At 41.7% G+C, this 26,912-nt stretch overlaps 1 protein-coding gene across 6 annotated transcripts in view; it reads right to left on the bottom strand.

Moving 5' to 3' along the window:
* Positions 1-471: 471 nt before the first annotated feature.
* Positions 472-26,912, bottom strand: part of LOC121736822 (trithorax group protein osa-like) — a 101,506-nt gene continuing 75,065 nt past the window's right edge. For 2 of the 6 annotated variants that reach the window (XM_042128236.1, XM_042128234.1), the window contains exons 3-18: positions 18,834-18,990; positions 17,950-18,081; positions 16,968-17,198; positions 16,325-16,518; positions 15,106-15,391; positions 14,569-14,746; positions 14,229-14,419; positions 12,484-12,765; positions 11,937-12,134; positions 11,216-11,425; positions 10,365-10,506; positions 8,699-8,774; positions 8,235-8,311; positions 7,686-7,944; positions 7,166-7,343; positions 472-6,102 (exon numbers count right to left, since the gene is read on the bottom strand). In XM_042128236.1, coding sequence (XP_041984170.1) covers positions 5,998-6,102; positions 7,166-7,343; positions 7,686-7,944; positions 8,235-8,311; positions 8,699-8,774; positions 10,365-10,506; positions 11,216-11,425; positions 11,937-12,134; positions 12,484-12,765; positions 14,229-14,419; positions 14,569-14,746; positions 15,106-15,391; positions 16,325-16,518; positions 16,968-17,198; positions 17,950-18,081; positions 18,834-18,990 — 2,896 coding nt within the window. In that variant the 3' untranslated portion in view covers positions 472-5,997. The remainder of the gene's footprint in view (positions 6,103-7,165; positions 7,344-7,685; positions 7,945-8,234; positions 8,312-8,698; positions 8,775-10,364; positions 10,507-11,215; positions 11,426-11,936; positions 12,135-12,483; positions 12,766-14,228; positions 14,420-14,568; positions 14,747-15,105; positions 15,392-16,324; positions 16,519-16,967; positions 17,199-17,949; positions 18,082-18,833; positions 18,991-26,912) is intronic. The other 4 variants (XM_042128235.1, XM_042128238.1, XM_042128237.1 and 1 more) reach the window with 4 other exon arrangements.

Here is a 26,912-nt window from a genome sequence, read left to right as displayed (position 1 = left end):
CTAAAATATAAAAAACCCTTACAAATACACGTCACAATTCGCGTTTATATTACACTAGACTGTAATTCGATAAGATCTTACGTTACACTATCATAACTGCTTACTCCTACGACAGGTATAGTTACTGTACAAACATATGCGCTAGCGAAAACAAACTCTCGCGAGAGCACTCGTCGCTCGCTGATAACAGCGCCCGTAACGCTCGAAATCGATTCGACTCGATCAAAATCGATTTTCCCCTTAACTTTAAATGTAACCGATCGATTTTGACAGAATCGAATAATCTCAAGCGACGATAGGCTACCGTGCTCCCGACAAGTGGGGGAACGCGAATCGCGGAAAACTATATTAGTATAGTAATAATGATAAAGGTATCGACAAATTGTACTTTAAAAACGCGCGTCGTGGGCGCGACAGGCGTATGGCCTAAAATAATTGACTAATCGAGTTGATCCGAGGGAGCGTCGAGAGTCTGAGATATGTCGTCGCCTGGGCTTGCCTGTCGCGCCCTCTACCATAAATAAGCACCGTGATTGAAATGCGAGTTACTTGAGTAAATATTTTACAAATGTGTACCTCGGCTGATAGTACTAGCCGCCTTATTCACCTACGCGTACGATACTGGTAAAACTCGATTTATTCACATTCGAGGCGAACGAGAGCGAACCGTCGCAGACGTTCCTATCAGCACCGGCGAAATAATCGAAACAACTGTATAATCAACAAGCGAGTAGATAATAGAATAAATTACAATAATAAAGTATTAATAAAATTGAGCTAAATTCGTTAAAAACCGCCTTCGCACGAGCGAAAAGTTCAACGTTCATATAATACTAAATAAAAGGAATACTATAGAAAACAATGACAGGTAAACATGATACAAAATTGCAATAAACGCGTTATTGCTATACGAGACTATAAAGTAGTATTATTGCTCTGGGGATGTTGCTGTGTTTGGCACGGCATCGACGCCTCTAGCGGGCTCAGATCGGCCGCCCGCAGCACTGTGACGTCACATTTGCGGCTAATTCGCTTCTCGAAAAGTACAATATAACAAGTAACACGTTTTCGTTATCGGAATAAGAAACGACTGACGGGGGTGGGCAAAAGAGATGGGCGTGACGGAGCGGGGCGGGGGGCGGGGGGCGGGGTGACAAGCAACGTGATTCACAACCAAGCGGCGTGCGACACGCGCCGCACGTGTGCAGCTACCCTAACAACGTGCACGCACTGCGCCCTGCCTGCGGTTAATTTTTATCAAACAGACATTTGACAGTATGTGGCTTCTGTATCGTATGGAAATTATTTATCCTTCTCATTTTACAGAATAAAACCTTCGTGAGGCTTAGTAACATGACACGTTGTGTGAGCTTAGCTATGGTAACCCACTGCATTTATTTAACTTATCAATTAAATTATTTCAAAAACATTACGCCTACAACTGGTAACCAGTGCCGCAGTCCTCCGCAAGTTTTATTTCTTGACCTATCTACAAATTCTTTACCTAGTTTCTTATGTTAGCCTAGTATTTTATTGGGCAATGGTTTAGGAAAAAAAAACCCTTCACATTTAAAGGAAGGAATTAAGAAACACTGGTTGAACAAAAGTTTTTTTATGAATAAATGTAAAATCCAAGATTAAACATTACTGTCCGCTCCGTCACCGCCCGTAGCTATAATAACCGGCTTATACTAATACAAAGCAAACGAAATTCTTCCGTCCATATACCCAATCTATATTACATTAGAGATCGGTCGGTTACTCGAGTTAAGTGTCTAAAAATTGTACTAATTATTAATTAGAGATATTTTTTTTTAATTTCGTAATATTGCCACAGTTAAGAAGGAATTTTACAAAAATATACATACTGTACAATTAGTGGGAGCGACGCAGTGGGCGCACTGGTCGACCCTTAAGGCGGGCCCAGATAAATAGAGACATGAGTGGATGAAGCCGGTTACTTACATTTTACAATTATATACTCTTTTTCCCCTTATAACTTGAACAAACCTTACTTATCTACTTCGTCAATTAGCTGATATAGATAATATATTAGCTATATGACGTAGATAGCTAGATAGCTATACATATAATCCAAATTTTATTGATTTCAAATAATTTTTCCGGTCTTAGGACCGGCTTTTATGCAAAAAGACAGTTTTTAAATTGTTAGTTACCGGCTTCACCCACTATCCTGCCTTCAAATATATCATTTGCCCGATCCGATCGCTATAACCGTATCCGCGTATCACGTATCAAGCCCCGTATCAAGTTGTGAACGCTTCGATTTGTACTGTACCTTCACGTCAATAGTCATCGGTCAAAAACTATTACAACATGGCATGGCCATATAACGGCGTATCGCACCGCGTATCGTGATACGCGTAACACCTGTCCACATATGCGATGATACGCCTCGGCGATACGGATACGGTGATCGGGTTGAGCAAATTATATCTGGACCCAGCTTAAACGAGATTCCCGTGCGGCGCGCACGCACCACGCGGTAACGTCAACGGGCGCGGGCGTGCGCGCACGCAGATTCGTGTCCGTGCGTCGCCGCTGACCGCAACCGTATTATACCATGAACATGACAGTCAAAATACAAAAAAGTATTACCAATAATCCTATACTATTTCTCCAGTGTTGGTGTACAATGGACATGGAAAAAAGTTGCTATTCATATATTTCGCTGATGTTGCCAGTAGTCGACGTTGGAAATACGCAAAAAAGCCAATCGCTTAAGAAATTGCTCCATTTTCATACTCTGACTTTGACCATGAATCTCACGGCTGCGATCGGCCACTACGCGCGGATGCAAGCCGTCGGCCGAGAGCGGAGCGGACGCAGCCACTGAGGGCCGACGGTAGAGAGATCTAACTAACACTAGCTCGTTGATAGAAGACTTACACTAGGATGGCTGCCGAGCATCGGCCGGGCCCGGCTTTAACAACTACCGGTACTAACGCCTGAGGCTTTGCCGCGGACGGCGGGAGCCCCGCTAGTTGGGGGCGGCCTTATTCCCCCTCTCCTTACAATCGTGTATCTGATTAAGTACAGTTTGAAATACGTGAATAAGACCGCCGCCAACGTCAATACAAAGTTCTAACCTTCTGCCATTGCACCTTTCTCAATATTCGAGATTATAAACGTAGAAATAACTATCACATCTAAATATTATTCGAGACTAAAATTCGAGGGTACTATAAGAAGGACCGAATAGAAGAGAACTAGATTACTACTAGAGGTTAAGGCGTAATGACCATGGCAATGCTACCGACATACGATATTATTAACTCATTTTCAGTATTGTTTCTTATTCCATAATAATAAAAAAATACTTATGTTGGTAGCACTACCGTTAAGTAACTTTGCCAACTTAACACGGTGAAACCACCCTTAGACATTTCGTTTAAATGATAGCTAAAAAGCTATAATATAGAGCTATCGACAGAGGAAAAAAGTTTCTAAAGGCAAAGCGGCAGTGGAGTTAGGCCTTTGCTTTTGCGAATCGGTGCTATATTTCTTACAATATTACGATTAAATAAAGTTACAATATTATGCATTAAACATCACTTTCAAATATTACAAAACATTGTAAACATCTTTGAAATAAAAATACCGAGTTACACAATAAAAATTGTACAGTTATTATGTCAGAAAAGCACCGTAACTACACTTACAACAGAATTGGTATTACACAAAGCAAACAACAGTTAAATATAAATACATAATATCAAACCAAGCGTCATAAAGCACTCTTATTCAACGTATACAATTTTCACCTCTTTACTAATAAATATATACACTATGAATAAACTCAATGTAGCTGTCTTTATCTGTTACACACTTGTCCACTGTGTCAGACAAGGATAGCAATATTGAAATTTGTTTCGTTGTGTAAATATTTTTTAATATCGAGGTTATTGTACACTAATCATTTACATACTAAATGTTGAATGTCACACAAACATTGCACTTTCGGGCACACATTGTGTTATGATTGTAATATTTCGCTTATGAATAAGATCACCTAAATGGCCCAAGATGTATGTTGTGTCTTTTCAACATCAAGTACGTTAATGATGCAAAATTACAAAATTGTAAGTGAGCGCAAACTCACTCTAAAACTAATTTTAGACAAATTATAAGTACTTCATGAAAGGTAACTTAGAAACAAAAATGAAAATATTCCAATGACAATAAATACATTTATTGAAGATGAAATAGAAAAAAATATACATCAACTCATCGGGTATATTGTAGTTTTAGAGTGAGCTACTAGCAAAAAATTAAGTAAATAAACTACCCACAGAGATTATCACCAAATTAAGTATAAATAAAATTATCACCCATTATTGTAATAACATTCGAAATATAGACGCAATCGATTATACAAAAATATCGATAAAATAACTCTTAACGCAAAACGAGAAAAAACTCGCACAAAATAAAAATAAATATAAAATTATAATACAACATCTTAAATACCCTGTCGATTTTCATTAATAGAAATTATAATTTTTATGTAATTTACTGACGAGAAATAAATTAAAAAATGTCGCGTTGAAATAGTGCAGCGGCAACTAAGCAACTCGTAAAAGTCACTTGTATGCCAACGTCACACGAAGCTGGCATAATATGGCAAAATTGCACAATCACAGACAAAATATTATGTTCAACAGTGTAACTACGCTGTTACTACAATTATATTAGTCGTTTGACCCAACTTCTCTTCCGTTAGCCCTAAACTGTCATAAGTTCAATTTGGCATACGTCAAACTTGGCATATCGGTTCCGGGTACCAGAGTAAACAGAAGTAACGAGTGGGTCGACTCAGAAGAGATCTCAAAATTTATACGTTTGACATAGTATTTTATATCGACCGGCGCGCGCCGCACTAAGCATTGTGAAACATGTTGAAAGTGATATTAGCGCCCAACTCGCGTATAGTTGCCCGTTTGTTTGAAGTCGATTTACTCCTTAGTTCTCTTTACTCTGCGGGTACTGGCATAATATGCCACACGGAACTCATGGCCCTTCAAACCGGAAGTCCCCTGGTCGCGCCACTGCACTATTCAAAGGCGGATATTGAGCACGATCGACGGTCGAACCGTCCGCGGCGGCGCACCTCCCTACCGTATATAAATTCTTCGAGTAACTTATCTAACGTATATGTCTTTATTACGTATGTTATTTCGTTTCATCTTATATTAAAATTCATTTTTGTGCAAAGAAACAATTTTGTACAAAACCACCCGCCCGAGCGCTACGAAAAATTGAACACAGAAATCGCAGTAGTCCTACCGAGTCACGCGCAGAACGAAAACTCAACATCAACAACGTCGAAGACGATAAAAAAATAAACGCAAACGCGGGGGCGGTACGAGCCGTAGCCGCCCCATGGCAAACGAGGAACAGCACTCGCGGCGATGAGTCCGCGAACACGCATATCTAAGGGCTCCCGCACGTAACCGCGAATTCGCATCGCATCGCAAATATCTGCGACAAAACTCAAACTAAAAATGACATAAAGATGCGATGCGATGCGAATTCTCAGTTTTGTGTGCGAGCCCTAACTCCCTAGCGATCCGAACCTCGACCGCGTCGGTAACTCTCCCGGACCTCCCCGGTCGCCGCCCGACTCGGCGCCGACTCGAACGATATCAACTAAACCTAAGTAAAAGTACACTCGTAGGCCGCTCTCGTGACTTAGATGACGGCCGGGGCGCGCTGGGCCGTTTAGAATTTGACTAGCCGACACAACGACCATTGACTAGAACGCGAAACGTTAAATTGGCAAGACTTTAGACCGGGATCACAGACCGAAAACGTGCGGGCCGCGCGCGCCCCGTGACGTTCGGGAGGTTCGATGACAAATAAATACGTACAATATTTACAAATAAACACTAGAAATTAAGCTCATTATTTTTTTGAAAAAGATAAAATTACATCACTAGATTGCTTTACAGGGGTGTGGGGGGCGCGGGGGCGGCACTAACAGAAGCCGCCGAAGCCCACGGAGGGCACGGACGGCACGGCGGGCGCGTGCTCGCCGCTCTTGTGCAGCTCCAGCAGCGGCGGCGCCGACAGGTAGTGCGTCTAGGAACGAGACAGAATAAACATGATTATTTTGAAAAAAAATATTAAGAAATAACTCCGTCAGAAACCGCCAAGTCCGCTAATTATTATCAGGGGCCGTACCACGAAACTGTTTTGAGACTCAAACGAAAATGCCGCGTCCTACTCTAACAAACGTGAAATGACATTGTTAGAGCAGGACGCGGCATTCTCGTTCAATTGTTTGAGTTTCAAAACAGTTTCGTGGTACGGCCCCAGTAACGAAACCCCACCGTTAAAATGTGACGTGGTGATATAAAAAAAGAGAAAAAACTAGAAACGATATCACCCTGGCCCAACTGTACAAATTAGGCTCACTTGTGCTAGTCTGGACGTTATTGCTAATCCTGTATAAACTGTCCATTCTATGTATGCGAAGAAAGAAAGAGATAGCATGATATTCCATCAAGGATTAACGTTACCCTAGACTGGCGCAAGTGGGTCTGAAAGTGTTAATACCAGATGATGATCGCATACACACTTACGTGGCCGGCCATGTTGGACGCCTAATACCGACATCAGTAACACTGCGTAGTAAAAAGAGACGTGTGATACATGACAGCAGCACTCTTTTTGGACGTCCAGTTGGCACGTGCCGCACGCTGACAATTTAATCTCATAGAATTCAAGTTCAATCATGCTTGTGTAAGTGTATACGTACACATATTTTTCACACAGATGAAAACCAAATTTTGGTTTCGTTTGACAGCTCGATATTGTTGCTCTATTCCGCTAGGTACTTTATGCCTCAGACATGCAATTCATTGAAACAAGATTCCTTAGCAGATTTTTTTTTTTGGCTAGATAAAACAGAACATGCATCTTACTGCCACACTCAGAGACATTTAATTATATGGTTTACCGTCAATTTAATTAAGAGTTTGACAGATAATGTATGGGGCTTATGTCCGCGTTTCGAATTAATTACATATTTTAAGTAATTAATATTCCACTCTGAGTACGACAGTTAAACACTTAAATGACAAAATCAAAAAATTGGGGGACCGCTTTATGTGGAATGCACCAATCAACTTTACTATTGTACCTGTTGATGGTGCGCCGGGGGCGGGGCGTAACCGTTGTAGTAGGGGGCGTTGTAGGCGGCGTAGGGCGGGGCGACGCCAGGGGCGTAGCCGTACTGCCAGTCGGGTAGGTAGCCGGGCGCGGGCCGCATCAGCTGCGTGCCCCAGCCGCCGCCGTAACCGACGAACGGACCACCGTAGCTGCAAAAGAAACATAATATGAATTAATGTGCGTTGGAAATAATTATTTTTCTATCGATTGCAACAGTGGCAATATACGAAGAATTTTGGCACAGAACACTGTCATTAAAATTAAATAATTAGTTAAAGCGCTATAATAAATACATACATAGATTGTCAAAATCGTTACCCCTCCTTTTCCTACCACTAATTTTGACCCTACTACGAGTTGTTTGGCAACACAATGTCACCCTTGATAAGTCACGAAATAAAACAACATTATATGTATTATCATGTCAAACACATATGACGGTGTGTACATACTATGACGGCTTATCACATTTTTGCCGCATAATTACTTACCCATTATTCCCATACGTTGGCGCGCCGTACGCGGGATACGGTGGGTACAGCGCAGGCGCGTAGTCAGGCAGGGGCGCGGGAGGGGCGGGGTCTCCGCCCGAGGGGGCGGGGCCGGCACCCGCCCCCGCGCCACCCTCCGCGATGGACGGGATCTGGTCCACCAGCGACTCCAGACCGGAGAGGGATTTGGACGCCACGTCTTGCGACTTGCCCTTGGGCGTGCCTCCCTCGCCCGTGTTCCCGTACTCGCCCGGTGACCCTAAAATAACAAAAAAATATGTTTATACTGCTTCTAAAGACACGGTTTAAGCGAAATGTGTAAGTGAAATACATTAATCCATACTATTGTGTATCTCTATTTCTTCGTAACGCGATAGTCCAAGAACAAATCTACAATGGGCATACTTTCGATATCGAGCGAACAAACAATATTTTTTGTCGTATTCAAATGTAGATTTTTCATAATCTAAGCAGCAAAGTTGAAGATACACTATTTTATATTGTATTTCTTGTTTTCGAAAAACAAAAATATTTTTCTTTATGTCTTACCGGGTGCGTGTTCCGATAGCGTCCTGAAAGGTGGCGCCCGACCGAAGTTTGAGTCTTCCTCACCCGTCGGCGTCGACCTGGCGGATAAAATAAGAATCCGTACTTAATTTTATAAACGTGAAAGTGTGTCTGTCAGTCTGTTACCTCTTCACGCCCAAACCGTTGGACCGATTTTGTTGAAGTATATATTATATACTAATTACGTTCCGGGAAAGGACATAGGATACTTTTTATCCCGAGAAAATGTACGGTTCCGCCGCGTTAACGACTTTTGGCGCAAGGATGTTGCGGGCATCATCTAATTATCAATAAATTAAGTCAGTAAATACTCCTGTTGTCATGAATTATAACATGTGTCTTAAGGTTTCCTAAGATAGTGTTACTGTCACATATCGGCCGAAATATAGTGAACGGCTTGTTTGTTAACTGAAAAAAAATATCATATTAACAGAAACACGACATACCTATTGTAATTGCTAGGATACATGGAGGGATGTTGATGCATCTGATCTAACCGTGGACTCTCCGCAACACCAGGAGCTGCAAATAACAATCATAGCTTTAAAATCATCGATTTTAAATTAAAAAAATATGGATAAGATATATAAAGATATGGGTGACAGTTCTTATATTCCTTGCTACGGATTTTTTTTACAAGAAAACAAAAAAAAACAATATGTAATAAATTATATTCCATCTACAAACACAAATGTTTCCTATAATAATTGTAAATGAATAAAAATGAAAAGTTGGTAAATGCTAACTTATTAATATTAAATTATACTAACTGTGAAATAGTATAAAATTATTGTTACGAAAACATTTGAAAAATTTCAGATGCATGAAACGGAACCTATGTCAATAGAGATTGGCCACTGTTCGGTCAAAAAGGGCGGCCATCTTAAATCGCCGGCACCACAGAATGTCAGTACGAAATCGATAATTTCGATTGCGATTCCTTTACGAAGTGATTCGATATTTTTAAATTATCGATTAATTTTTGTTAGGTAACTTTCCTACTATTGTCAATTATAATGTGTCACGCATATTATCATCTTAAAACTATAAAGTAACCGCGACCGAAACTCCATAGTTACTGGTCGTTTTTACCTCTATAGGGGTCATATAAAGGAAAACATTCAGCTTATATATAAATTGACGGACGTCTGTCGCTGGCTCTTGGGCCATAAAGTGACTAGAACTTATGCCATACGCCTTCGTGGTCCAGTGGTTTAGAGCGTAGCCCTTGACTCGGAGGTCGTGGGTTCGATTCTCGAGTTGTCAGGCTGATCACCTGATTGTCAGACAAGTAATATAATGATCTACGCATCGGATGGGCATTTTAAAATTTGTTGGTGCTCCCACACAGCAGTTACATAACGTTATAAAACATTGTGTAACACGATAACATTTTATAACATCGTGTAACATACGCTACAACATGTCAAGAAATAAACGTGTCTTGTTTTAATTTGTAAAAAAAAGGTTATCTAAATAACCGTTATCTGTCGCAAGTCGGTCGGCCGACCCACTGGGTAATGAGGAGTAAAGGAATAGAGAGTGCTCTTGTGTACTGCGCACACAATTGGGCATTATAAAATTACTCCTGCGTAACTGGCTTTGTTTCAAAGCAACCGGCCACCGTCTCCGAAACCAGTGTAGGAGTTGTTGAACTTCTTTAGCGGCGTAGAGCACTTTTGTGGGATGGGTAAAAACTGTGAAACTCGCGTCAGATTCTCGTGCTGATCGAAAAATCGTAAGACGGTTGGAGAGTAGTGTTGTAACATCTAAATCGATTAATCGAACAATCTATTGTTTTTGATTTGGTTGGATCATGTGAATTCAATGTTAATTGTGATCTGCGGGGCTAAAATGGTCTCTTTGGAAAATCAAAATATGATCGCAGAATGGTCACTCTGCAGTCTGCAATTCATGTCTAGTAATTCGTACTAATTTGACATTCGTCAGTTTGACAGTTTTGAATATTCATTTGCTGAATTGACTGAGAGAAATTGCTAAATGTGACCATTTTAGCCCCCCTTTCGGCTGTGTTTGACATAGCTCGACCAAATTACTTAGGTCCGCCATCTGCCTACGAGTATGAATCAACTTCTCTGATAGTATCCGTACCTTGCTCCTGCTGATAATGGTAGTCGGGCTTGTCCTGGTACTGCAGGCGGCCCTCGTCGTACATCGCGCCGCCGAAGGCCCCGCCCACCGCGCCGCCCCCCGCCGCCGGCGACAGCTCCGCCCCGCCGGGGTTGCTTTGCTGCTAACGTATTATATGTTTAGTATTTCCTGGGTATCCACTAGATCTATGTTGCGAATTTCGAGGAATGTGTTTTTAGGATCCAATAGAATCGCTGCGCTGAGCGAGGTGACGGCAACGTCAAGTCAATGAACCGATTCTATTGGTTCTCAAAAACACATTCCTCGTAACACATCTCACATCACTGGTGGAAACGCAGACTTAAGCGATAGAATGGTTTTGGCGGTATAATATGTAGTAAGTTTGTTGCATTGCAACGCCTATACTACTAATTTTCAAGGCAGGACAACCTATTTTTAATAATTTTTTTTGTTGATTTTCTTACGAAAACTTACAGCTTGCCAAATTTTTTCAGTAAGATTACAATTGTGGATGACATAAAGCTCATTTAAGGCTTCCAGTAACATTAAATTGAATATCGTAATAACAATAATAGGCTACTTGACCTACTTCCTTTCTTCATGCTAATCGTTTGTTAATCATTCCTTTTCACAAAAAAAAAACTTATATTTTAAAAAGTAGAAATCCATAAACATGTTGATTGACAAATACGCCTTTTGAATGTGCTAAAACAAAGCTTAGTATGGGCGTCAATAATGGTACCAATGTAAATGGCCAGAAATTTAAATACAAATTTAAATTTGTCAAGTTTTTTTATACACATAATTTCAAAGTGAACTCAAACCGGGTATAGGCAGTACCCAGTACCCACCTTATTATAGTCGGACAGCGAGGAGTTGCTGTTGCTGCCGGGGTGCATGTCAGTGCTGCCCATGGGGCTGTGGTCGGAGCGCGGCGGCTCGAAGTCCAGCGCCGCCATGCCGGGCGACACGGGCCCCGGCGACGAGATCGCCGCGCCGATGTCCGACGACAGCTCCGTCGAGAACCCGCCGGAACCGCCGCCAGAACCGCCGCCAGCACCCTGGAGATTATACGTTAGTGTTATCATTTCTTTATTATGCATTAGCCTCCTTTTAAAATTAGGATTGACACTGTGTATACGATATAATTATACAAATTTTGGTCTGTCTGTCGACAACACAATATCATGGACAAAATATTGTACAAATATGGCCTGTCAAAAAAGTGAAGAAATTAAAAAGTGGCAACATCGTAGTGTCATCTCTTTCAAATCAATCCAAGAAAAAAGGGATGACACTACGATGTTGCCACTTTTTAATTTCTTCACTTTTTTATAGACTATGCGTCTGTATAGAAAAAAATAAGACAAAGTGGAACTTTTTATTTCTCATGGGTTTTTATATTATATAGAGGAAATACGTTCTGAGGCGTCTTTACTATAACTTTTTTTTCATAAATTATTATTGTCTGAATATGAGAACATTAATTGACAGTTAAGGACGCCAACTTTGCGTGAGATATTTTTAATAATATGGGGAATATTTTTTATTATGACATACATTTTCCCTCACCTGGTTGCTAAAATGATGCGACTCCGTGTAAGTAGGCGCGGGGGAGGAGTGGTGACTGTACGGCGTGTGGGCGGGGGAGGGCGTGTACGAGTGTAACGCGCCCGCCGGCGACGCCGCGGGAAAGGGTGTGCTGCCCCCGCCCACTACACCGACCACGCCCGCCGGCGCCGGCGACCGCGCGTACGGTGCTGATTGTGCCTGTAGGGTAAAAATGTATTAAGTTTCCTTCGACATAATAGGATTGATGAATCCGTTTACAAAGAAAATTTACGATACACCAACTAATTATATAATAATTACAAACCAACCAACAAATCGACATTTTATCTTAATTGTTTTGTTATATTACAGGTATATTGAAGACTGATTTCTGATTGTTTAGTTTAGTTAAAAACATAATAAAACAAAACCAAACATGTTTTGTTAATTGTCAAAATATCATGTCTAGTCTTCCATAAACATAAGAAACATTATAGTAAAATTAATTTATACAGTTGCATATAGGCCTTATAGTAAATTAAATAAAACAACAGTAAAATGTATTCACCTGAGGCGTGGCGTCCCTCGAGAAGGGCATCTCATGCGAAAACCGAGGCTGCGCGGCCGGGCTCGGCTGCTGTCGGTACGCGGCCGGACTGCTGGCGTACAGCGGCGAGCGCGCGGCGAACGACCGTGAACCGACCCCGCCCACGTTGCCCACATTGCCCACGCCCACGCCGCCCACGTTGCCGACTCCGCCCACTCCAGGCGAGCTGTACGGCGCGCGCGGCGGCGACGGTGCGCTGAACGCGGCCGGACTCGACGGGAACTGCTGTGGTGCAGACAGATCCTATTTGTCGTTAATGGATAGTTGATTAAGTTTTTTCATATACGGGTGTCCTTAGCTTTGATTTGACTATTGTTAAGCAACGCTTTAAAAATAACTTTTACTTATTTTTTTAAAGTCGATACATGGATGTTATTTACTTTGATTTGACTATTTGTTAAGCAACTTTATGATAAACTAGATGTCCCGCGCGGCTTCGCCCGCGTAAATTAGGAATTTTACGGAAACCGTACATTTTCCCATAAAAAATAGCTTATGTCCCTACTCTCTTCACGTGGTCTACTCTATATCTGTGCCAAATATTGCCATAAAAATTGCTCCAGTAGTTCGTGAGATAAACCCTTTCTAATATTTCCCCCATTTTCCCCACATTTTCCTGAGTTTCTTTGGTCGTATTAGTATTAGCGTGAATTATCACGCTAAGATACATATAATATAGCCTATAGCCTTACTCGATAAATAAGCTATCTAACACTGAAATAAGTTTTTAAATCGGACCTTTAGTTCCCGAGGTAAGCGCGTTCAAGCAAACATACTCTTCAGGTTTATAATTACATTTTTTAAAATTATCGCTTGACAAACTCGAGTCTCGATCTAAAAGACTATGAAAAGTACCAATAACACATAATAGGCTCATAATCGACGACGCATAGTGTAATATGGTAGTGATGATGATGACGATGAATGTAATTTGCATAGTAGCATAATATGCTTTCCGTTCTTAAAACAACGCCGAAAGTCCAAAACTTGTGTCTATAAAGAATTAGGAGTTCTCTCAGCACCTTCCGAACCACGGTATATCAGGTATGCCTCGGTGCAAAATCTTACTTGTTGGTAGCATATGCTTAGAATACTTCTCACGAAACCGAAGTCACCACACGTTTCCCTATAAAATTTGAGGAGTTCCCTCGATTACTTATGGATCCTCCATCAGATCACCACTTTTGTGAATATAATACTAAATTGGCATGATACCCTATATACCAAAAGAAAAATTTTGAAAATCAGTTTACAAACGGCGGAGTAATCGTTGAACAAAAGAAAACGAACATAGCACCTCCCCCATTTTGAAAGTCGGTTAAATAACACATAGGCTACACCTATGTGTTATTCTGATGTATAAGCTATATTATTGTACAGTTTCATTAAAATCCGTTCATTAGTTTTTGCGTGAAAGAGTAACAAACATCCATACATCCAAACAAACTTTCGCCTTTATAATATTAGTAGGATAACTAATATATTATGTCAACTAATTTTTGTTAATGTGACATGGGACACTCACAAATTAAAGTTTGAATATTATGTCTAGTACAATTATTGCGTGTTATAAATTATACACTTTATTGTACAGTCCAGTCGCAGAGAACGTAGAAAACTGTATATCTATTATAAGTAACAAGAACGCGAAATCGAAATTTTCTATGATCAACGATCGAATAATAGTAATCTGTGTCTCGTATTACCTGATGCTGCGGCTGCGGCGTCGCTGCTAGCCGCTGCGGCGTCGGCGAGTAGGGCTGGCTGCGCGGCGACGCGTACACGGCGCGCGGCGACGACGCGTAGCCCGCCGCGCCCGCGCCGCCCGGCGACGCGTACCCGCGTGATAACAACCCGCCCCCGCCTCCGCCCACCTCGAGCGGGGAGTCCATGCCGCCTGCGGAAAATGACGTCATTTATGTATATATGCAAATGAGATCAGTCATGACAAAGCGCTGCCCTTTTGTTTTGTTGCCGCGCACAAAACAGCCACGTTTACAACAGCTGTATACTATATGTAAAAATAACATCTCACGTCCAACTCACCGGCGTTATTGGGCTGGTAGTAGGGCGAGCCGTCGGGCATCTGCTGGTGCTGGACGCCGTACATCATGCTCTGCGGGATGGGCGACGCCATCTGCTGCGGGAACTCCCCGTGCAGGAACTGCTGTTCGTGCGGCAGCTGCGACAGCGACAGCTGTGGCTGGATCATCGAGTTCGCTTGCTGGAGAACAAAAAGTCAAACATATTATACTGTACTGGGTATACATAACGATATAGTATTGATAAAAATTTATTGAACAGTCGCACTCAGGGTGATACTTTCCGATTAACATCAGAATAGACTTAGTTAATTTTGCATTTGATCAGTATAGTCGACTAAACTTATGAAAATTAACAAATGTTTAATTTGTGTTAAATACTAAGCAAAAAATCATTGTATGTTATTAATAAATTTAACGGCATGGCAGCAAAACAATCAATTCAATACATACTTAAAATTATTTATTTTTACTCCAGTAAAGTTAAAACATACTTCTCATTTGGGTTTAACTTTTCATCCTACAAAACAGTGAATATTACCTGCTGCTGTTGCTGTTGCTGCTGCATCAGAAACTGTTGCTCTTCGGGTCTGATCTTCTTCGGCCGCCCCCTCTTCTTCTTGGGCGGTAGCTCACCGTTGGGGTCTAACACGGGGGGCGGTCGCGGCTGGCGCGGCGCCCTGGGCACCGGGGGCGCAGTCTCGCCATTCTCCAGCTTCACCTTCTTGGGGCGCCCCCTCTTCTTCTTCAGGGGCACCTCAGTACCGTCCTCCAGTATGATGGTGTCGCCCGGCTCGGGCTCCATTGTCAGCCTGGAATTGAGACCGCTTTGTGCAGCATTTTTAATCTGTCATCGACGAAGCTAATTTTATATTGTATGGGTGCTTTCATTTGAATTTTTAGCATCGTGATTATATCATTAATCATTATATTAATCACGCCAGCTTAACTAACAAATCTTCGTAATAATATAATACATATTATATTGTAAGTTATTTAATATTTTTAAGCCAAGCTCATCTAATAAAACTATGTTTTTAAATCATAAGTAATTACCTGCGCTCATCGAGTAGAGAGAAACAACAGCATACTGCACTTAGAAGAGAGAATGACACAGAGATCGTTGTCGCTTCGCGGCGGGAGAGGGGCGGCAGACCGCGGTGCGAGAGGGGCAGCCTAACTGCGGATCTCCATCTCCTCCTGCGGGCGGCGGCCGGTGGTGTCGGGGAATATGAGCTCCGCCTCGACCACGTGCGGCTGCAGCACGTCCAGGTGGTCGCGGCGGGAACGGGACGGCAGCACGCGGTGCGAGGGGGACAGCCTACCTGCGGATCTCCATCTCCTTCTGAGGGCGGCGGCCGGTGGTGTCGGGGAATATGAGCTCCGCCTCGACCACGTGCGGCTGCAGCCCATCGAAGTAGTCGCGGCGGGAGCGGGACGGCACCACGCGGTGCGAGGCGGACAGCCTACCTGCGGATCTCCATCTCCTTCTGCGGGCGGCGGCCGGTGGTGTCGGGGAATATGAGCTCCGCCTCGTCCACGTGCGGCTGCAGCACGCCGAGGTGGTCGCGGCGGGAACGGGACGGCAGCACGCGGTGCGAGGGGGACAGCCTACCTGCGGATCTCCATCTCCTTCTGCGGGCGGCGGCCGGTGGTGTCGGGGAATATGAGCTCCGCCTCGTCCACGTGCGGCTGCAGCACGCCGAGGTGGTCGCGGCGGGAACGGGACGGCAGCACGCGGTGCGAGGGGGACAGCCTACCTGCGGATCTCCATCTCCTCCTGCGGGCGGCGGCCGGTGGTGTCGGGGAATATGAGCTCCGCCTCGTCCACGTGCGGCTGCAGCCCGTTGAGATAGTCGCGGAACTTCTTGAGCGCGGCGTAGAAGGGCACCTTGTCGGCCGCGCGGGGCAGCTGCGCGCACCGCGCCGACGACGACGGCATCACCCACATGTACTGCGGAGAGAGATAAAGCTTATTAATACAAGCACATACTTGTAGCACACTATTAAATTTCACATTTCATTGTTGCTGGATCTATAATTCTATACAGTATTGAAAATTATTTCAATTCAGTCAAGCATCCATTATAATATACTGGTCACTGTTAACAGTTTACAGTGCTGATCTAGAATAAAATTATATCAATTTACAACAATGACCTATTATGACGTGTAAAGATCGACAAGGAGATTTCGACGAGTGGGTGACAGAGTCAAAACGATACCAGTTCTAACCACGTGCACATAGACCTTTGAGATGATATTGGTTGCATCGGGATGGCGGTGATATTCACATCCCCATCAAAACATCCTTATAGAATTGTAAGTCAGTAACTAAGCCCCCTTAACTGTAATCTATGACTGTAAGCCTGTCACTAAGCCCTCAACAACAACTTAACTCACCGTGTTAGTCCCCGCGATGGTATCAGGCTGTTTGCCGAAGCAGAAATCCTTTTTCCCGGAGAACACCTCATAGATCAGCTTGCCATTAAACACTGCGACCTTGGGCCGGAATGTCTGCAGCTTCTCCAGTAGTATCGCCGATCCCTCCTTGATCTCGCGCCGGGTGAGATCAGCTGAGCCCTTCGTCGGCCGAGCCACCATGTTCGTGAAGCCGATGCCGAAATTTAACAACTGGAATTGGAAAAAAATACTTTAATAAAATATGGACCTTGAATGTCTACCATGGGTTTAACGGCTGCACTCAGACGTCTCAGAATATGAATAATTAACTTTAATTTCATGAAGATTACACAAATTTCATACATCTTTGTCCATTTCTTTATAACATTAAAGTTAAGTGAGTAATAATTAAAATATTGTGTCTCTAGGTGCGGCCGTAAGACTATAAGAAGCCTGCGTATTTATTTTTAACCGGCAATATTTATAATTACCGGTTATAGCAACTTACAACTGATAGTATGTCTAGCAAATATTTCACTAAGGGTTTCTTTCGAAGGATACACAAAGTGACAAACTAGCAAAGGAAATCTGGCGATACCTAAAATCTTTTAGGTTTTCAATTCTTTTGCGTTACTAATGTAGTCACATTGGTGGGTGCTTACGTCACGACAGTCTTAAGACAGACTATTGCAATTATACAACACATTAATTTTGTTTGTGTAATGTGTATGCATTTCCAAGTTTATTACTTTGTAGTTTTACGTCGCATCGTTGTGAAGGCCTGTATTCACTTCGATTAGTGATAAGTGCAGGTGAATAGTAATTAGGAGAAAGTATGCGTGGACAGCGACTGATTAGTGCAAGTCCTTTTCTCCTAATCACAAATCAAATTGTATAAAGCCTTAATGTCATTTAGTGCGGACCTTAAGACCGTATCCCCAAGTTTATTGTGATCTACAAAGTCTTATCTATACAACTGTACCTTATAATCCTCGTCGGCGCTCATCTGCTCGCGCGTGAGGCCGGACAGGTACAGGCACTTCCAGAAGTGGTTGCCGGGGCCCGCGTAGTGGTGGCCCTTGTACGCCGCGAACAAACCAGGGTTTATGCCGATCTGGAACGAGGAACATCACTATGTTAGTAGAATATAGTCAGAAAGATAATAAAAAGAGAAAAAGATACATTTCTTCAGTTTAACATGCTAAGCCTGCAGTTCAGTCATGAAAGAGATGTCAATGTAAATGGCGCGTGCGCCGATTTGGACAGTCTTTTTTTAGAGAAGTTACGATACTGTTTTATATACTTGCTGGCCAAACTATGCAGTGAAGTGAGTGTATATGAATATGGAATTTCCAAATGCACACTCTAGTACCTTGAGTCTCGGTTGACTTTGGACACTGTTGCTTAGCAGTCATTTTTCCTACCAAGCCCTCATAGATGCAACCATGGATAAGCGCACGGCACAGCTCTTCGCCAGTACTGTAGTATCCACCTAGCGCTACGGTAAGGTTGTTTTATATACTTGCTGGCCAAACTATGCAGTGAAGTGAGTGTATATGAATATGGAATTTCCAAATGCACACTCTAGTACCTTGAGTCTCGGTTGACTTTGGACACTGTTGCTTAGCAGTCATTTTTCCTACCAAGCCCTCATAGATGCAACCATGGATAAGCGCACGGCACAGCTCTTCGCCAGTACTGTAGTATCCACCTAGCGCTACGGTAAGGTACTCACAATGCATTCGACGTTCTCAACAAGCTTCCGCACTGCGACCTATCTCTGCGCTCTCTCTCCGCGCTATGCTACAGATTATGCTACTGACTACCACCACTAGCTAGCACAGGTATGTGGCCGATCGTACTCACAATGATGATGTCGAGGTTCTCGGCCAGGTGGTCGGGCAGCGTCCGCCGCGACACCTCCTCCTCGCTCATGCCGTTGAAGCGGTCGTGCTTCTTGCGTTCTTTGATCGGCCGCGCCACCAACGCCCCCTCCATGCCAGGCTCCACTTTGATTTCCATGCTGGAATTGAGAAAAGTTGGGTGTTAAGATTGGACACTAATATCATTAAAAACAAAGGCAAGAAGTAAGAACTTGAAGAGTACGCACGCGCGTTCACGTGAGTAATGAGCATGTGTGCATGCGCACGATTAAGGTGCTGCTAAGCGATTTTCATATTGAGTTTTTTAAACGGGCTTTGGCCCACCACACATTCCCACTACTGTATTTCCTGTGTCGCCTGGATCGACAGCGGTATCCAACCTCGAAAACCCTTTGATATGATCTCAGGGTGCCCGAGGGACATGCTAAAGCTGTCTTGGGACCCGCAACGAATTTAATCAGACAAAGATAGGTCATAGGAGGAGTAGGAAATATGTATATTACATATTGAGTTTGGTCAAGCGACCAAAATATTTAAACTGTCAAATGTTTTCCACTATTCTAATTTTATACCTAAGGCATAATTAATTCCGTCTAGTAGATACTTGTTAATGCCCCGAAAACTGCTCATAAGGGTTACCTATCCAAATTATTTTATAAAGACCTATCGAAATACATAAAGCTGCCAATATTAACATATACACGTCCGCCCAGCGCCTGTAATAAGCCGGCATCATTGCACCATAGAACAAAGCGGTGATTAAAAGCCGAAAAAACCTCATTTACAAGTATAATTCGGATTCACGGGTGCGATAACGTTTTTTCGCCGGCCCCACGATAATTAGATGCGCTTTGACTGTCATTTGCATCGGAATGACTCTACTAGACTTCAATACTAGTAGCACTGGGCACTTAGACAAATCACACTCGATAATTTCAAAAGAAAAGTTACAAATCAATATTGTATGGCATTTAACGTAGACCATTATTTATACGTGGGAGAGCCATGCTTCGGCACGAATGGGCCGGCTTGACCAGAGAAATATCACGTTCTCACAGAAAAACGACGTGGAACAGCGCTTGCGTTGTGTTTCGCCGAGTGAGTGAGTTTACCGGAGGCCCAATCCCCTACCCTATTCCCATTCCTACCCACACCTATTACCCTATTCCCTCTTAAAAGGCCGGCAACGCACCTGCAGCTCTTCTGATGCTGCGAGTGTCCATGGGCGACAGAAGTTGCTTTCTATCAGGTGACCCGTTTGCTTTTTTGCCCCCTTATTTCATTAAAAAAAAACATCGTAATATCACTTAGCTAAGTAGCTCTAGGTTTATTCTTGATTCGATAATTTTTAATGTGAAGATACAAATCAAAAATGTACGGGCATGACTAAGGGCCTGTTTCACCACTTCCTGATAAGGCTATCCACCAATTAACTTGACAGATCAAGTAAGTATGGAGAATCTTCCAAAAAAGTTGTGAATAGCCTATTAGGCACTTTATCAGAAAGTGGTGAAACAGGCACTTGATGTTATTTCAAGTGACATATTACTTAGAGATGCGTTATGTCAAATGCCATAATGATATTGATATCTAACTTTGCTGCAAAACTATCGAAAGCAAATTGACTAAGTGCCCTGGCTGATATAAAAAAACCTCCATCTTTATTCGCTTGGCTGGTCAAATATGTATGAAACATATAGGCATTAGGCAGTAAGTGCTATCATTAAAATTTTTCGCCTCTTCTTGCGGATTGCAAAAAACATGTAAATCGCTTCATAAACGATGGAGTATGTCTCGATTTTTTTCGACAATGTGCTCATTATTATAATCGTATTCTTAAACTCACTTAGTATTGTAGTAAATTCTTTGAATTTTGAGTCATTGATGATTTAACGATAGAACCAAAATTGTAAAATATTAAATACTCTAATTACAGCGTCCGACCAAAACTATTTATCTTGTAATTTCTCGATGCAGGTATTATAAGGGTTAGCCCAGACCAAGAGAAACGCAGCAGTGAGTATTAAAAAAAAAAACTTTAAATTATTGCAATAAAGTGCATGTTCAATGTTCATTTTTCTGTTTCCGCGTAACTTCCAGGCAATTTTTTCAGCCAAACAAGTAGGTACACTTTATTTCGATACTTTTAAAAAAAGTGTTTTAAAAAAAGTTTCGGAGTGCGATCAAAAACATTCAGATGCGCTAAATCTTTGAACTGGATCTAAATCGGTGCAGTTCGTTGTCACATAGGAAGTATGTAGGTATGGTATACCCCGTGACCACACCAGGAAAAGGGGATGTGGTTGAAAGTTCCCACTCCCACATTTCCTTAGAGCAAGGCCATATTGATCCGTTGCGTTGCGTCGTCGCAGCGTCAACGCTACGTTTTACATACATATCATAACAAGCCTGACACACATATTTTATGCATTGTATTGTCGAACACGGTGTTTCGACAGTCCTGTCTGCAGAGGTGGGAGGATTGACAATTTGACACATTGCACTACCACCGTTTTGTTTGTTGTCGTGCGTCAACGCAACGTAGTAGAAGTAACAAATGCTTTCTTCCTCAGGTTGAATAACTTTGTCCACACTGTACCTTTTTCTTCCTTGACGCATTCAATTATTGAATGCGCCAATATGAAAGTTGATGACGAAAATTGAAGATGAAATTGCACAGTGTGAACATAGATACTGCGTATTTTGCGACAGATGAGCAACTTTTGACTGGCTGACAGTAATATGTGCTGTCTGTCAAAAATTACGCATACAACAATATGCCAAACACCAGTTGCTTATACGCAATGACACTGCCGTACGTACAGATAACCGCAACGCATTACGCAAGTCGCAACAGAGTTGTGGCTTCGCTCTTCGGACACATGTGACATGGATACTAAGGTTAAAATCACAAAATACGCGTTTTCCGGGAAATTATTTTAATAAGTAGAGTTTGTAAGTTATTTTAGTTACGAACAATAATATTATTGATTTATTGAAGTGAAAACTTCTTTAGCGGCGTTGAGCACTTTTGTGGGATGGGTAAAAACTGTGTCGCGTCAGATTTTCGTGCTGATCGAAAAACCGTAAGACGGTTGGAGAGTAGTGTTGTAACATCGAAATCGATTAATGGAACAATCGATTGTTTTTTTTCGATTGTCAATTTTTTTAATCGATTGTAAGGGTTTCGATTAATTAAACAAATCGATTTTTTTAAAATCGATTTTCATAAAAAATGGGTTTAAAAATTTGTAAGGGTTTCGATTACTTAATTAAAAAAATCGATTTCTTAATACCCCTTATGGTAAACAGACATACTTTCAGCATAAGTTACTTCATACAGATATTTTTTTAATAAATTACATAAATTTTACCGATTAGTTTGTTATTAGTTTCACTACTAGAGTAGACATGAAAAAATAATGTAAGTACTTATTGTCTTAAGACCTACAAGTTGACTAAATCATACAAGCCCCTTTCATATTCTTTTTTAAGGAAATATCTGAATGTTTATCTAGAATTAAATATTCATTAGGCAGTTCGCCCACAGGCCACAGCACGCCGATAACAACTTTTGGCCAAACTAAACCTACGCCAGCTATAAACCAGTCTGGTTTTTAGCCTTGTTCGTAGTTATACTACTTAAGACATTTAGGAAAATTATCTTTATGTTGTTGTTATAAAGACGCCGTCACAGGTAAAAATAACTCTGAATTGTAGAGCCTATTTGATATAAAGATCATCTACTCAACTATTTGCATGTTCATTTCTTTCAAAAGGTTAGGTTTGCAGTGAATCATGACCACATTGTGTCAAATAGAATACCAACGATGAATCCTACAGGAAGTAGGAACCGTACAAAAGAGTTGGTTAATTAAAAAGTAGCTACTTAATGTTAAAATGATCTAAGATTATGATAGATTCTTTCTAAGAGTTCGGTTACACGGTCAGTCTGGCATCAGTTCACTCCATCAGTCGGAGACGCCAGAATGATATGAAAAAAAAAGATCAATCAAACGGTTACACGATCATTATCACGTCAGTTTGGATCAGACTGATGCAACGGACTGAACTGATGCCAGAACGACCGTGTAAAGTATAAACAATGTCTAAGATATTTTCTTCCGTGCAAATCGAAATCTGTTCGACTGATAAAACATTATACATTACTTGCTTCCTTGTGCATTAGTGCAGTATCCCATCGGAACTCTACATTTTGGGCCAAAAAGTAGGCCACAGATTTATACCTAACCCTAAACTACTGCCATATCAAATCCACCATAGGAAGGCTCAGGAATCCTCAGCACGTATAGAATCCTGTCAGACGCGGAAATTGCCGAAAGCACAGGTGGCCGACTGACGGTCGGAGATGGCGAAATAATTACAATACATCCGGCCGACGGCCATCTTGGTTTAACGAGAGGTGGCCCTTTTCTTGATGTACATTCGAAGTGTTTTTACCCCTGACAGGACTTTTTTACCATACCACATAAGGGTCATAGTAATTTCGTGGTAAAATAACTCTGAGTCTAAGAGATGTTTATGTACTTTGATATCTTATCTTATATCTTTAAACGAGCAATTCATGTATATATGTATATACTAGGTTATTTGACCGAGCTTTGCTCGGTATTCGATAAAACACGAATAAAATGACATTTTCTAAAAATTATTCCTAGCTAGATCGATTTATCGCCCCCGGATACTAAATTTCATGAAAATCGTTGAAGCCGATTCCAAAATTCCTATTATATCTTGTATCTTTAAACGAGCAATTCTTGTCTCATCACATCTCGGAATCGGCTCCAACGATTTTCATGAAATTTAGTATATAGGGGGTTTCGGGGGGCGATAAATCGATCTAGCTAGGAATCATTTTTAGAAAATGTCATTTTATTTGTGTTTTATCGAATACCGAGCAAAGCTCGGTCAAATAACCTAGTATATACATATATACATGAATTGCTCGTTTAAAGATATAAGATAAGATAAGATTTCTTAAAAGCAGGCAACTAGGCACTAAGCGAGTTAATTAATAACTCTGAATTGTAGAGCCTATTCGTGAGAGTGCTTTGTGTCATTTTTCATTGTGTGATTTCGGCCATTTACGTTTTTAATAAGGGTATTTAGACAACTTGCATTCCACAATGTCGACAGCCAAGTTAGAAATCGAAATGTTTAGGATTTTACATAACACGTCGCTATGTTATAGATTAACAAAAGGAGTTGAGACGTGGCTTCTTACAGACGAACAACACTTGCAAAGGGCAGATAGATACACCTGCAGCCATCTGCCATCGACACTTGTCGACAAACCATACTAATCGCTCTCACTCTCAATGTACGATGTACACAAGACAGCATTCGCCTGAAAGGCCCCAAACCAACTGGGGATCCTGAATGATCATGTCATGACACACTGAATAAGTATGTGGGACAGCATACACGACATGTACGTACCTATAAGGATCTAAACTCTAAAGTAACTGGGATTTAATAAGCAGAAATTAATATAGGAAATTGACGAAAATAAGCCTCAATGATCCTTACATATCCCTTTCCATCGATCCTTTCACGTAACCTTTACTGATCATGTCGAGATAACATACACATGCTCCATCACCTATCAATATCGAAAGTAATTTGGGACACCGAAGTCCCTCAGCTGCTGTATCGCCTCAAGGTTGCCACATATGGGACTATTTATAACCTAAACACCTCCGTGGTCCAATGGTTTAAAGCTCTCGATTTATAGTAGTTGGGTAGGTTGGTGGGTTCGCTTTCCGACAAAAATGTTATTAATTTAAGATTGGTTAGGACAAGGCTTATCATTTGATTGTCGAACAAGAAAGACTCATACGTCGGATGGGAATGGAATGGGCATAAAAGTCGCTAGAGTTTAGACGTTGCCAGTGGTGTCAGTCACCCGCGCCACTGGATACAAGAGTTAAAGAAGAGCAAGTGCGCCCTGTGCGCCTTATACTGCTCACACACTTGGGCACCATAAAATACTGCGTTTTTTGCCACATTATTGCAACCATGCAACCACCGTCAACGAAACTGGTACCATCATATTTAAAGTCGGATCCGTACGAGAAAAATTGTGAAAGTGGTAGCCCTAGGTTTCAGTGTGGGTGGGTTATTTCGATCTTACCTGGCTTCTTACCCTCAATGGAGTTGATATGAGAAAGTAGAAACATTCGTTATTGTCGAATATTGTTAGGCTCAGTAAGTCCTGACCATAAAGTTAATATACCTAGCGGAATAGAGCAATAATCTCGAGCTGTCAAACGAAACCGAAATAGGTTTTCATCTGTGTGAAAAATACTTATATGTATACGTATACACTTACACAAGCATGATTGAACATGAATTCTATGAGATTAAATTGTCAACGTGCTGCACGTGCCGACTGGACGTCAAAAAAGAGTGCTGTTGTCATGTATCACACGTCTCTTTTTACCACGCAGCGTTACTGATAGTGACATCTCTCTTGCTCAGGCCTTTGTTTCTCTATTCCGCTAGGTATATTAACTTTATGGTACTGACAGCCAAAAACTTAATTCAATTAACAAGAAAGGGCGCACCTTCAAAGTTTACTGTGGTGACTTGATTTTTCTAAGAGCTGCCTAAACTCGGACTACTAGACGTTTTCGAAATTCATTTTTAGGGTTCTAGGTAGTTTACATTTCCACGCCTCCGTGGTCCAGTGGTTCAGAGCATGGCTCTTGACTCGGAGGTCGTGGGTTCGATTCCCGCGTTGGAAACATGTTATTTCCAAGTTTGGTTAGGACAATGCAGGCAGATCACCTGATTGTCTGACAAGTAAGATGATCCATGCGTCGGATGGGCATGTAAAAAGTCGGTCCTGCGCCTGACCTCTCGCCAGTCGTGTCGGTCTTCCGTCCCACTGGGTTATGAGAGTAAAGGAATAGAGAGTGCTCTTGTGTATTGCGCACACACTTGGGCATTATAAAATTACTCCTGCGTAACTGGCCTGGTTTCAATGAAACCGGCCACCGTCACCGAAATCGGTATGGAAGTTATTATTATTTCCACGATAATATCCTATATCGGGACTTAAATACCTCAATAACAAATTCATTTTAAATTTTAGCAGCGGTTTAAGCGTGAAGACTGAAGAGGTAACATAAAAACTACCGCATTTATATATTTATACTAGCTGACCCGGCAAATGTCGTTTTGCCATATAAATAATTTTTGATATGAAAAATAGATGTTGGCCGATTCTCAGACCAGACAGAGATACTCAATATGCTCACAAAATTTCATGACAATCGGTCAAGCCGTTTCGGAGGAGTACGGGAACGAACATTGTGACACGAGAATTTTATATATTTTTATTTTTAACAAGGATCAATATATCAAAATTTGGCAGTAAGGTTTAATTGCACCCTGTATATAAGACTAGCTGTCCCGGCAAACGTTTCTTTGTAACGTGTATAAAGTATTTCGCCCGTATCATTTTATTGAAGTGACTAAATAAGTATGTCACGATGGCAACGTCCATCGCTATCCCGTCGCACAAACAATGGTCGCCGTCTGTCTCGAGTTGTAATAATTTACTATTATTTATTCAACAAATGCACTTGTCAATATAAAAAGTATGCAGTAGCCGATTCTCAGACCCACTGAATATGCATATAAAATTTGGTTAAAATCGTACTCGGAGGAGTACGTTAGGCCGCGTACTCGGAGGAGTACGCGGCCTAACATTGTGACACGAGAATTTTATATATAAGATTAGAATAGAAGGAGAATTTTATATATAAGATTAGAATGGATCGGACATATCTAATTATAGTAAACTATTTTTAAATGCATGGCAACATCTGATATTTGTTTACTTATATATATTTTTGTGGGTTTGCGAACGTCTAACTAATCGTACGCGTATACTACGTAGTATAATATTATCTTGGTATTTTGTTTTAGACGTGGGAGAGCCATGCTTCGGCACGAATGGGCCGGCTCGACGAGTGAGTGAGTTTACCGGAGGCCCAATGCCCTACCCTTTTCCTTTCCCTACGCTCCCCTATTT

This window comes from Aricia agestis, chromosome 19 (assembly GCF_905147365.1).
Source record: "Aricia agestis chromosome 19, ilAriAges1.1, whole genome shotgun sequence".
Lineage (NCBI taxonomy): Eukaryota > Metazoa > Arthropoda > Insecta > Lepidoptera > Lycaenidae > Aricia > Aricia agestis.
This window is presented reverse-complemented; position numbering and strand designations above follow the sequence as displayed.